Source organism: Typopeltis vanoorti, chromosome 16 (assembly GCF_054136105.1).
Source record: "Typopeltis vanoorti isolate ZY-2024b chromosome 16, IOZ_Tvanoo_1.0, whole genome shotgun sequence".
Taxonomy (NCBI): domain Eukaryota; kingdom Metazoa; phylum Arthropoda; class Arachnida; order Uropygi; family Thelyphonidae; genus Typopeltis; species Typopeltis vanoorti.
The window spans coordinates 27,636,899-27,650,107 of record NC_143564.1 but is presented as its reverse complement, the minus strand read 5'-3'; the positions used below and the strand labels follow the sequence as shown (position 1 = coordinate 27,650,107).

Genomic DNA, 13,209 nt, shown 5'->3' with positions numbered 1-13,209 from the left:
AAAGACTGGAGATGAATATTGGCTTTTGAAAGAACATGTTATAGAAAGATTTTACAAACTAGACAAGTGTAAAAGGTAACAAATGAATTGTATAGCAAAGCAAATCTGTAAAGAGAACCTAATGCAGAAAATAATTCCAAGGAAACTAAAGCTTTTTGAACATATGATCAAACCTTGATGCTTGGTACACACAGAAGAGGACAGCCAAGGTAAGAGTGGGAGATGATGTGGAGTGGTGAGGAAAGCTTGTAACATTTGATAATGGACAGAGAGAAATGTCAAGAATGGTGAAACAAGCATCAGACACTAACAGGTACTGGACCCATGGGTACTGATGATACGGAGTAGTTTGCCTCTTGAAGTGGTGAGAGCATCTAGTGTGAATGAGTTAAAGAAAAAGTATGACGGATGGTTTGGGTGAGGTATAGCCTCCCTTAATGAACACTTCGACTTCCTGGAGATCTCAGATGATGATTATTCGTTTATTTATCTACCATTTCTCATCTAGAGATTAGAATTCTTCATTTTTCCTTTTATGCATCTCTAAAGGTTTGGTTAGTACTTCTGGTTTTGTCAAAGTGCTCTAATTAATGCGTGTGTGTGTGTGTGTGTGTGTGTGTGTGTGTGTGTGTGTGTATATATATATATATATATATATATATAACCTCAACATAAGATCATTATACCGACCTGGAAAATTTAAAAAGACTGAAATGGAGTATTTTAGGTTTATCAGAGACACGTTGGTGCAGAGATGGATTCATGGATTTACCAGAAGGAAGACTGTACTTCTCAGGATGAAAAGATAACATACACAGAGAAGGAGTTGCATTACTAATTGAAAAGAAACTTACACACTCAGTAATTGAAATAAACCCAGTGTCTCCTACAATAATAACAGCCAAACTTCAAGCAAAAGAAAAAGGTCAAACAATTAAAATAATCCAAATATATGCACCAGACAGTAACCATTCAGAGGAAGAAACAGAAAATTTCTATGAAGAACTACAACAGGAAACAGATAATCCCAAAAATAGAGAACTCATGATAGTGATGGGAGATTTTAATGCTAAAATAGGACAGTTCACAGCAGACAAAAAAGATGCGACGGGGAAATTTGGATACGGAGAGCTTAACGACAGAGGAGAACAATTACTCCACTTCTATAAAGCAAATGATCTAATGATTACAAACACATTGTTCTATCAACGCCCTAATAATAAATATACATGGACATCTCCAGATGGTAATATAAAGAACTGCATAGACTATATCATCATAAACAAACAATGGAAAAGATCAGTAACGAACATTAAGAAGTTTTGATTTTGACACTGACCACGAAATATTAACTGCCAAAGTGAAGATAAAATTCAACAGGAAAAATAATATCAGAAAAGAAGAAAACATCAACCTATCAAAACTAAAAGATAGCTCAAACAGAAGTCGATTTTTAGAACAGATGTGCTTGAAATTAAAACCCTCCATCTTACAGACCAGCGGAAAATACTGGGAAGAAGGAAAAGAAACAGTGTTATCAATCGCAAAAGACACTCTAGGTTCCAAACCCAAAATAAACAAACAGTGGATAACCCAAGAAATCATAGCTACCATAGAAGAGAAAAGAGAGGCCAAGATACTTGTAAACCAAGAAAACAATGAAGAGAAAAGAGAAAAATACAGAGCACTAAAAAATAAAGTTAACAACCTATGCAAAAAAGCCAAAGAAAAAGCTAAGAAATGCCAAGAAGCATACCAACAAAACAACCTAAAAGTCTTCCATGATACTATAAGAGAAATTACAAAGGAATTCTCAGCAAACGTAGTAACAATGATAAACAACAAGATGACTGAAACCGGGAATATTGAACATATAAGAAAAATCTGGTCAAACCATTTTAAGACTATCTTCCACCAAGGAAACAAAACTACAATGCCAACAATAGAAGAAAATAATGATCACCCAAAAACTTTACAAGAAGCAGTTAGATACGCAATAAAACAGATGAAAAACAAAGCACCAGGCATTGATACTGTTCCTACTGAACTGTGGTCATATGGAGGCAGCATATCAATAGAATATTTAACAACGCTATTCATAAAATACTACAAACAGGAGAGATCCCAGATGACTGGAGAACTGGAAGGATCATCCCAATATACAAGAAAGGAGACAAAAGAGACTGCAGAAATTACAGACCAATCAATTTACTCCCTCACACCTATAAAATATTCAAAAGAATTATACAAATTAGATTAAAAAACACCTACGAAGAAATGATAGGCATAGAACAAGCTGGTTTCCGAGGAAACTATTCAACAATAGACCAAATTTTCACATTGCATCAACTAGCAGAACTCAGCTGGGAAGACCATAAAGAACTATATTGTTGTTTTGTGGACTTTAAACAAGCTTTCGACAACATCAGCAGAGAAATCCTTCTTAAAATTCTACTAGAAAAAGCAATAGACAAATATATAATACAGTTTCTGATAAAATATTACTCTAAGACAAATGCAATAATTAAAAAGGACACACTCACAACAGAACCCATAGAGATCCAAAAAGGAGTAATGCAAGGATGCCCATTATCTTCATGCCTATTCAACATATATCTAGAAGAAGTTGTAAAGAAAGCAATAGACAATGAGCCTGGAATCAATGTCAATGGTTTAAACATAAATAATATCAAATATGCAGACGATCTCATCCTTCTTGCAAGAACCCCAAATGAACTACAAAAGCTGATCAACAAGCTAAACAAAACCTGTAAAACATATGACATGACAATAAATATACAAAATACAAAACTGATGAAAATAGGGAGGAACAAAACTACCATCTCAGCCACCCTAAACGGAGAACAAATAGAACAAGTAGACAACTTAATATACTTTGGATCAAAACTAACAGAAACAATAGGATGGCAACCATGGGAAAATTACAGAAAATCTGGAAAACAAACAAGATATCTAAACAAGCCAAAATCAAATATGAAGAAATAATTATACAAACAGTCATCTATGGAGCAGAAGCATGGACAGTTAAAAAAAGAGAGGAGAAAAAACTGCTGGCATTTGAAATGAAATGCTTAAGAAAAATAAATAGAACAAGTTGGATAGAAAAGAAAACAAACATCACTGTCAGACAAGAACTACTGTATAAAAAGATAATAATAGAAAAAATTAGAAAACAACAACTGAGATGGTTTGGACACACTGTATGCATGGATGCAGACAGACTTCCTAATGTCCTAATCAGTACTTTTCCAACTGAAAAAAGAAGACCTGGAAGACCAAGAATTACCTGGCTGAAATTAATAAAGAACATCTCGGGATACAGAACATATAAGGAACTTTTTTGAACAGCAAGGAATAGAGAAGACTGGAAGATCCTGCTCAAGAGAAAACTCACCCCGTCTTAGACGGAAGAGAAGAAGTATATATATATATAAGGGGTGCTTAAGGGCCAAAGCTGTATAACTGAGAGGAGACCTCCACAACATAGCCTTTAAAGGAATGAGAAAACCGACCAGGGCTTCTGACCTAATGTCCAATCCTCACCTTCTCGTGGTGCACCCAGTTGGGTATCTACTTTGATTCTGAACGAATGAGGATGGGCTGGCAATTTGGGATTTAGCCAACCAAACTGTATTCTTATTGGTTAAACCAAAATAAAAAATGATGGTGCAACATGACAAAATTTCATGCCAGCTGGGGCGTCGCCCGCTTAAACAACGCCCCCGTTGTTTTCGCCAATGGCAAAGAAATGGAGCTAACTGAGGAATTAGATAAGTACCAGATCGACATAATAGGGGTGACTGAAACAAAAAAGACAAAAACAGGCGAGATCTTTCTGAGCAAGAAGTACAAAATGTTATATTCAGGCAATGACAATCAAGGAAAAGAAGGAGTAGCCATAGTATTCAACACAAAATACGAGGCTAATCTTCTTGAATGGCAGTCAGTCTCAAGTAGAGTAATGTGGGCAAATATCAGAATGGGGAACTGGACAATGAGACTTATTTGTGCCTATGGTCCCACAGAAGGCTCTACTAAAGTAGAAGTGGAGGAATTTTTTGAGGTTCCAGAGAAAGCTACTGACACAATGAAAAAGGAAAAGTTGGTTCTTGCTGGGGATCTACGTAGCAGAGTAGGAAATGACTGTCAGACATACAAAAATGTTTTGGGAAAATTTTGAGAAAAGAGCAAAGCTAATAATAATGGCAAATATTTGTTGGATCTCTGCTCAGGACATGGACTGGTTATTACTAACACCATGTTCCACCATAAAAATGTGCACAAATTCACATGGAGAGAAGAGGCAAGGAATAAGAAAAGTCTCATTGACTATGTTATTGTTGATAGTGATGTTTTCTCCCTGGTGCAGGACACCAGAGTGTACAGAGGATTTGAAATTGGAAGTGATCACTATTTAGTCTTGAGCAGGATAAAATTGAATTTCATATTGAAAAGAATAACATGTAAGAAAGTTTTAAAGCAAATAAAAGTTGAGCAGCTCTCAGATGTGAACTGTACACTAAAATACACAAAGATTATTGAAGAAAAAATGAAAGAGTTTGAGAACAGAAATCAGACCTTGGAGATTCAGTGGCAAGCCTTGAAGAAAGGCCTGATTGACTCAGCTAGAGAGGCATGTGGTGAAGTTGTCTGCAAGGAGAGAAAAATTAGAACTCCATGGTGGACACAGGAAGTTAAAGAGGCAGTGAAGGAAAAGAAGAAAGCATATCAAAAGTTCTTGGCAAATAAGTCAGCTTGTGCTCTTAGAGAATACAGAAACAAATGCAAGAATGCTAAACACTATGTAAAATTAGCTAAACAAAAGTCATGGAGGACTTTGGCAAGAATATAGAAAACAAATATCAAAAAGGTGGCAAAATATTCTGAAGGTTGTTGAAGAAGCTTAAGAATGGAGGAAAGAGTGCTGTAAAAGGAGTTAGAGATGATAAAGGTGACATGAAAACGGAAGAAAAGGATATCCTTGAAGTATGGAGTAATTACTTTGAAAAACTGCTAAATGAAACAAGCAGTGATTACAGCACAGTGGTAAAAAACACTGAACAGACATGCAGTCAGGAATACATATCCATACTTGAAGTAGAAAAAGCTATCAAAGGCTTGAAATGTGGAAAGGCAGCAGGAGTGGATGATATTCGACCAGAAATGCTGAAGTATGGTGGTATAAAAGTCTTACAGTGGCTGCACTGCATAGTTCAGAAAGCCTGGACAGAGGGACGAATTCCCGATGATTGGAGTAGAGCTCTCATAGTACCCATATATAAAAAGGGAAATAAAACTGAATGTGAGAATTACAGAAGTATTTCCCTACTAAGTGTTCTTGGCAAGATCTATGCAAGTATACTTGAGAAACGGTTGAGAAGAATTGTGGAAGAAAAGCTTGGTGAAGAACAAGCTGGATTCAGGCCAAATAGAGGCTGTCAGGATCAGATCTTCACTTTACGACAAATAGTCGAGAAAGCATGGGAATATAACAAAGATCTGTATTTAAGATTTGTTGATTTGGAAAAGGCATATGACAAGGTGCCAAGAGAGAAGCTATTCAGTACGCTAAAGTTATATGGTGTCGATGGGGCATTATATCAAGCAATACTTAGTCTTTATTTGAGTTGTAAGTCAGCAGTTAGAATTGAAGGAAGTACAGGAAGATGGTTTAATGTTAAATCTGGTGTGGGACAAGGATGTACATTATCCCCTCGGTTATTCATTATTTATATGGATCACATTATGAAGGAAAGTGGTATTAAACATGATATCAAAATTGGAGATGTTAATGTCAGCTCTTTGCTTTATGCGGAAGATGTTATACTTCTAAATAAATCCGCTACAAGTCTGCAAGATTCTCTGACTAAATTGAATAACTGTTGTAATAGATACGGTATGAAGGTCAGCATTAAAACGACAATGAAAATAGGCAGAATCATTGAAAATGTCAAGTGTGTTGTGAATGGAGAACCTGTGGAACAAGTAAAACATTTCAGCTACTTAGGCATGATTGTTAGTGAAGATGGTAAATTGAATAGAGAAATAGACAACAGACTCAACAAAGCTGGTATGGTGGGAAGTCAATTGAATAAATTCATATGGAATAAGAGAGTAATTAGTCGGAACACTAATTAGCTGTATACAAGACAGTGCTCAAACCAGTTTTAAGTTATAGATCTGAGAGCTGGGTCAGAAGTAAAACACTTGACCGAAGAATAGAGTCCGCAGATATGAGAGTCCTGAGAAAGATTAGAGGCGTGAACAGATGGCATCAATGGCAATATCATATTAAAAAGGAGGATATTAGGAAAGAACTTGACATTGTCAGCATCCAGGAATGCATTAGCAGAGTGAACCTCAGGTGGTATGGTCACTTAAATAGAATGGGCGAGGAAAGATTAGCAAAGCTAGTGTTCTCTGCCAGGTTGGCAGCAAAATGACTCAGAGGAAGACCAAGATATAGGTGGATTGATACGGTACAAAGTGCCTTAGACGATAGAAATATAAGATCTGATAATGTTGGAGTCTTGACAAGTAACAGACTGATTTGGAGGAAAATTGTAGATAGGAAGTTAGTAATGATGTAATTTTTTCAAGTAGTACTATCATATCCTGTACACCCCTTGAGGGTACATGACAGGAAATTGATGATGATGATATATATATATATATATATAAAGTTGAATGGAAGGTACTCCCCGACCACATAAGACCCTAGTCTGGCAATGTGCCAAGAAGAGTCGATTCATACTGAAGGGGAGAAAGCAATAAGGTGATGTATGAATTCGTCACCAACACGCAAAATTATGTGCTTTATACGTAAAATTTCCCTGTTATATACAAGCAAACTCGATAAACAAGCAAAATAGTTACCACTTTAAAAACTACAATGTTTGTAAAAGAAAAGTTAATTTTCCGACATGTAATAATAAGCAACTCATCCAACAAGACGGATTGATTACCCTATTATCAGAATGGATTCTCCTTCTGACATGCACAGAAGTGTCGAAAGGTCTTGCATCTGTGGGCATACAGCAGTATAGTAGCAACTGGGAAATTGCACCATGCATTACATAAAAAAAAATTAAATGAACAATAAATGAGAAGGCAAAAATGTCTATTTCTTCATCTATATCTTTATTTTGACGTACAGTAGCCAAACAACGACCTGCCATTGTAGTTGAATTTGGACCAAACTGTCTTAAGAATGGTCACCAAAAAAGTCAAGATGTTATAATAAGAAATGGCACAAAGTTCCTAGAAGAAAGAACCAAAGAAGCTCAACTCAGCTTAAGAAGCAAGATGTGAAGAAATCAGAACCAGGGAATAACCCTATAAAATACTAGAAACAAGTTTAGACAATAACACAAGATAAAATAGTCCGAGTTCTGCAAACCTTTACACATAGTAAAGGAGCAGCTACCTAAGAAATACCTAAAACTAAAACTGGAATATTAGCTCACTGAAATGTTTTTACTTTTCGGTTAATACATCTAAGATAACCAAAGTAACTTCTACTATGAACTACAGATTTCATCAACATTTATAAAAATATCTGCAGTCATTATTTTACTTTGGTAGAAGATGTTTTATCTACCAACTTTTAGTATGTCAAAAAAAAAAAAACATATCAAAATGATTTAATCTTCTTTATCAAATAAATTTATTCCAGTTATTTACCTGCCAGTATCCTTGCAGTGGGCCTCTACCTGTTTTTTGAGATTTAAATTTAGTAGGGTCTTCAGTTTCTTTATAATCCTAAAGAGAAAAAACAAGAATTTGCTATAGTGCTTTTGGAAACTATTAATCTTGTAATGCAAAGATAAAAGCTATCAATTTTATTCTATAAATGGAATACACAGAATTCATAGAAATACACATTTCCAGTTTCATCATTTGATTTAATCCTGCAGCAATATCACCAAAAATTGTTTATTATTAATCTTTAATTAGATCATGAGACAACATGTGTCCTGCAATATTATGAGATGTAATTTTGAGTTCAGGTAACATGCACTGAATTATGTGCCTTATTTGTAGTAGGAGAGAATCAAAATTGATGAAACTGGAAATGTGTATTTCTATGAATTCTGTAAATGGAATATACAGAATTCATAGAAATACACATTTCGTTTCACCAACTGATTTAATCCTGCAGTACTATCACCAGAAATTGTTTATTATTAATCTTTAATTAGATCATGAGACCACATGTGTCTTGCAATATTATGAGATGTAATTTTGAGTTCAGGTAACAGGTAATGAATTATTTGCCTTATAGTAGGAGAGAATCAAAATCTAATCACAATTATTTCCAATGCAACACAAGTCATTATTTTTGGTGATTTACGTGCTAATGAAAAAAAAGCTAAAATAACAAAGCTTTTCTGTGGATGTGTTTAGAAATTACCACTTCTAAAGTTGGTGATTTACTTACTAATGAAAAAAGCTAAAATAACAGCTTTTGTGTGTGGGTGTGTTTAGAAATTACCACTTCTGCAGTTCATTTGTTATGTCAGACTTCGTGGATGAGTGAATAGTATTACTGCTTTCCAACATATGGAAGCCTGAAATGGCTTGAGAAAAGTATACATTAGTCTCCAGAGCAGATTCTCAGATTAAACCACAGCTATCCCAAGATACCACTGGTTAATGTTTCATGGCAAGACTGCCATTAAAAACTATTCTATACACATTCTAAGATAAATAAATAATTAAATATTCAACAAACCACAAGAACCTGCTGCATGAGGACACACAGTAGTATCAGTGGTAAGTTATTTCTTCTCTTGCTCTGTCAATTGTAAATGTTGTATTTCCTTAAAACTTAATGTACTCAGGTCATCCTATTCGCCATATAAAAAGGGCATAATTCACTCAAATTGATTATATATTTCCAGATATATGAATATGTAAAAACTAAGTGGACATTGGTCATAATTCAGAAGCATCACTATTGAAACAACCTTTCAACACTTGGCATAAAAGATCAACAATCCACCTAATGGTATATAACCTGTTCCCCAGGTCGTTTAAAGAAATCTACATGATCTGCAAAGACAAGGTTTTTGATAAAAATGAACTATTATGTTCTCAGATATGACAAAAATACTATCATCCCTCAAGTGTGATAAAATTACAGTTATGTAAGAATGTTCTGTGTAGTGTAAAAAAAGCATTCCAAACAAGTAAAATCAAATATCGACCTATGATCTAATAAGGGAAGTGGTCCTAGCATGCATGCTAAGATTATCATTTTACTTATGCTCATTTATAAGGCATGTGTAAAGTGTTAATAGAATATACAGAAATATACTGAAAGTTGAAAACTCCTTTTATAATATGAAGCATACCAAACCACATCAAAAACTTAGTGCACAGAGTAATCACAGGTATTTTTTTCCTTCCAGTGAAGAACACCTTGAAATTTCAAAATTTTTATTGTTCATTGGATGTACAATTTCTTAATGTTGAACTTACAATTAATTAAATTTACTTGCCCAAGATCAACCAACATTTTAATGACATGTCCCAATAAGTCGATAGGAACTTCACAAAATGATTAATAGTGCTGTACTACCATAGGTTTAACAAGTTATTTTTTTTATTAAACAAAAATAATTTTTATTCATTCTGTAGCTACTAGTCAGCTAGCACAATCTATTCACCATGGGTGAGTGTAAAATCTTGTATAGAAAGAATTTTGTAGAAAATTCTTACATACTGATTTTACTCGAGAAAGAAAGTCAATGCAAACTACTTGTAGTTTAATTAACATATTTTCATATGTATTTTATGTAATCTGGTAAAATATCAGAATGAACTGTTAACTTATTTAACCATCAATATGTAATCTATAAAAATATTAGAATGAATTGCTAAGTAATTTGACTGCCAAAATTGTACAAACAAAGAGATAGCCCAAACAGAATTAGAATGTAGACCTGAGGCTATCACCAGGTGTGAAGGTTAGTGAGTTACAGGGAGTTTTCCTGTCATGACTCAGCGATTTTGTAGGGGGGAAGGTACCCCTGGTATAACATCTAGGGAACTCTATCTAAAGACATTCCAAGGCTGTCAAGGAAGAATTAAAGGGGGAGGCAGATGTTCTGCTACTGGCTTTTTTGGCTGTGGCTCACTGTTCCTGACTTGTTCCGGTGTCGCTTCGAAGAAGGTTCCTGTATCCAGCCATTCCATGGAAGGGGGAAGGATATCCCACTAGCAGTATTTAATGGCGCAGTCATTAATACAAATAAATTTTTAAAGATCAGTGTGAGAAAAAGCCAGGTAGTTAGACAAAGGAATTGGTTCCAGCCAGAGGCAATTCCCAAATCTATACTATACACACGTGAAAGTAGCATAGTTAAGATCTTGAGAAGGGGGAAATGAAATTGTAGACTAAAGGATTAAAGTGATAAGACTAGACCAAGCAACGATATTAAAACTCGAAGTTACAACTGTCAAGACAAGAAATAAATAACATAAATAAGATAAGTGAAAGGAATAATATTGAAGAGATATTTCGAATAAAGAATACAATCAAAATTTTAAAGAACACAAAAATACTTATTTTTACAGTGAGCATATTTGTTGGGCTCTCAACTTACACATACACATTTTCCCAAAAATAAAATTGCCAGTAATTTAAATGCATATAATTTTCAACACAAATTGTTAATAATTACTAACTTAAGACTGCTTTTCCCATGATCAAAGAGAAATGAGCATACATTCCCAGTGCATTCTAATCAGTAGGTAACCAAATGGTAAGAGTAGTGTTAAATTGTATGCAAAATTTGAGTCTTTGACGTATGTACAATGGGAATTTAGAACTTGTCAGACTAAACTAAATGATATCTGTGTACAATTGTGGTACACCAGTTTCATAAATTAAGAAGCAAAGAGAAAAATCACAATAACTCAAAAATTGTATGATGAATTTTTAGAATTTTGGTGAAAAACAGTATATGAGATGTGAAAAACACCCATAAAAATTGCAAATAGTTTAATTCAGTAAGAAATGGGTACAAGAAGACAATGGTCAAAAACAATGGGTCAGAATGAGATTCTCAAAGTGCCTCAAATAAGGAATGTGGTCATCCCTCACAGCAATACATCGCTCAACATTTCATGCTGTTTATAATGGTGTCCAAGAGCTCAGTTGGTAACAATAATTGCTCCTCCAAAGTTCTCTCAAGTTGCTCAAGGGTTTTTTTTTGGAGGGGGGGGGAAGGGCAGCACCATATCTACCTAGAGAATCTTAGACATGTTTAATAGGATTAAGGCCAGGAGACCTGGCTGCCCATGCCATACATACAATAGTCTCGTCTTAATAAACTGATTCACGAGTTGCTCAATGAGGACAAGCATTATTGTCTTGTAAGATAAATGTTTCCGCTATTGCATCTGCATATGGACAAACATGGGGATCCAGAACCTTGTCTCTATTAGTTGCAGCATTCATTGTTACACTAGGAAGCATATACAGGTTGGTATGTCCACCCAACAAGATGCTTCCTCAAGCCATCACACTACCTCCACCATAAGCAGAGGTATGATATATGTCCCTGGTTCTCTCCCGATAGAGCAAATGTCTGGTATTGCTTTGTAGATCAGGACTTGTCTGTAAACAATTCTGACCTCACTGGTCTCAAATCTAATTAACATGGGGCCATGCAGACTATTGGTCAGCCTAGCATACATAGACCACCTTTGTGTATAGTGGAAAACAAGTGCTACCCCATATCAGATCATAGCTGATATGGGGTAGCACTTCTGTTTTAGTGAGCAGATAATTGGATATATCAGTCATCCACTGCAGTTGCAATCCATGGCCTTCATCTATCTCAAGAATGCTATTTGTGACTTAGAAATGGTTCCACAGTCTGAACTAGAGAATGACATATACAACCATCTGGCTACTTCCATTTGACTTGGCTGGCATCTAGTCTTATGAGGGCTGAATAATTCTGATAGTTCACCACCTGAATTCAAATTTGAATTGAGGTGGTGAACCATCAGAATTAGTTAAATGTCTTGCAGTCATATCCAATATTATGTTATTATGAAATGTCTTTTTCTCAATCCCGACATGACATGGAAAACCATTCATTTGTATACAATAACCAGATGCAGCATTACTTTTTATACAATGCACCTGCCTTTTGTATGATTTTTTTCCCTTATTCCACAAATTAGTGATTTTTCTTTGTTCCTTAATTTATGGAACAAATTTATAGAAATAGTTTATAAATTTATGGAAAAATTTATAAACCAGAGTATAAGCAATTTAAATACACTAAAAACTTTTGAAAAATTTCCATTCAAATGCAGAGAACACAACACACCTGAGAACTTTAGAAGCCCAGTGGCCTGATAGGTGTTGGGAAGAACATGGCCAATTTCCTGGCCAACTAGTAATCCCAATCACATCTATGCTATGATGTAAAGGATGAAATATACTCATGAAAAAAAAATGACTTCAATACAAGAACACGCAGGGAAGTTGGTATATATCTAGGCATTCATCCGACTCACAATGAACAGACCTCATATATAAAAAAAACTCTCCACCCCAAATTGCCATTTATAATATTTATAAATATTTTATCTTAATTTTTTTAAAATAAATGCACTTTTTAAACTACAATTCTTTCATAAAACCCTACACACACACACAAGCAAAAATTGCATACCCTGCTTTCCACTGGATCATTTCCTATATCAATGAACACTACTTCTCGTTGTTTCAATTTCTCAAGAGGCAGTTCATGAACCTGCAGAAAGAAAATAATATTATTAAGAGAGACCTCCAGGTAGTCAGTCTTCACATATACAGTGAAGTCGCTTTTATCTTACAAAAGAAAAATTACACTGAAATATAATAAAATTCAATTACACTTCTCATTTTACAAAAATCCTTCAAAACATGAAAAAAGAAGAAGAAAAAAATAAAAAAAATAAAATAAATATATATATATATATTTGACATTAATCTCTGGCAAAATGTAACTTCAATTCTCAACAAACGAACAGATAAAATTTGTGAATATAATAGAAACTAAACTGATTAAAAAATTTGATATCTTAATGTCAGACAAAATACAGAATATACAACCTCATAATCAATGTTCATTGAAAAAACAGTTGTTAATAAATCCAAGCATGTCTTATCTACAGTGGAAC

General features: G+C 34.5%; 1 protein-coding gene across 1 annotated transcript in view; it reads right to left on the bottom strand.

Moving 5' to 3' along the window:
• Nucleotides 1-13,209, bottom strand: part of LOC150097905 (phosphatidylinositol transfer protein alpha isoform-like) — a 193,685-nt gene that overhangs the window by 38,767 nt on the left and 141,709 nt on the right. Inside the window, exons 7-8 of the mRNA XM_090406086.1 lie at nt 12,720-12,800; nt 7,705-7,782 (exon numbers count right to left, since the gene is read on the bottom strand). Coding sequence (XP_090262212.1) covers nt 7,705-7,782; nt 12,720-12,800 — 159 coding nt within the window. The remainder of the gene's footprint in view (nt 1-7,704; nt 7,783-12,719; nt 12,801-13,209) is intronic.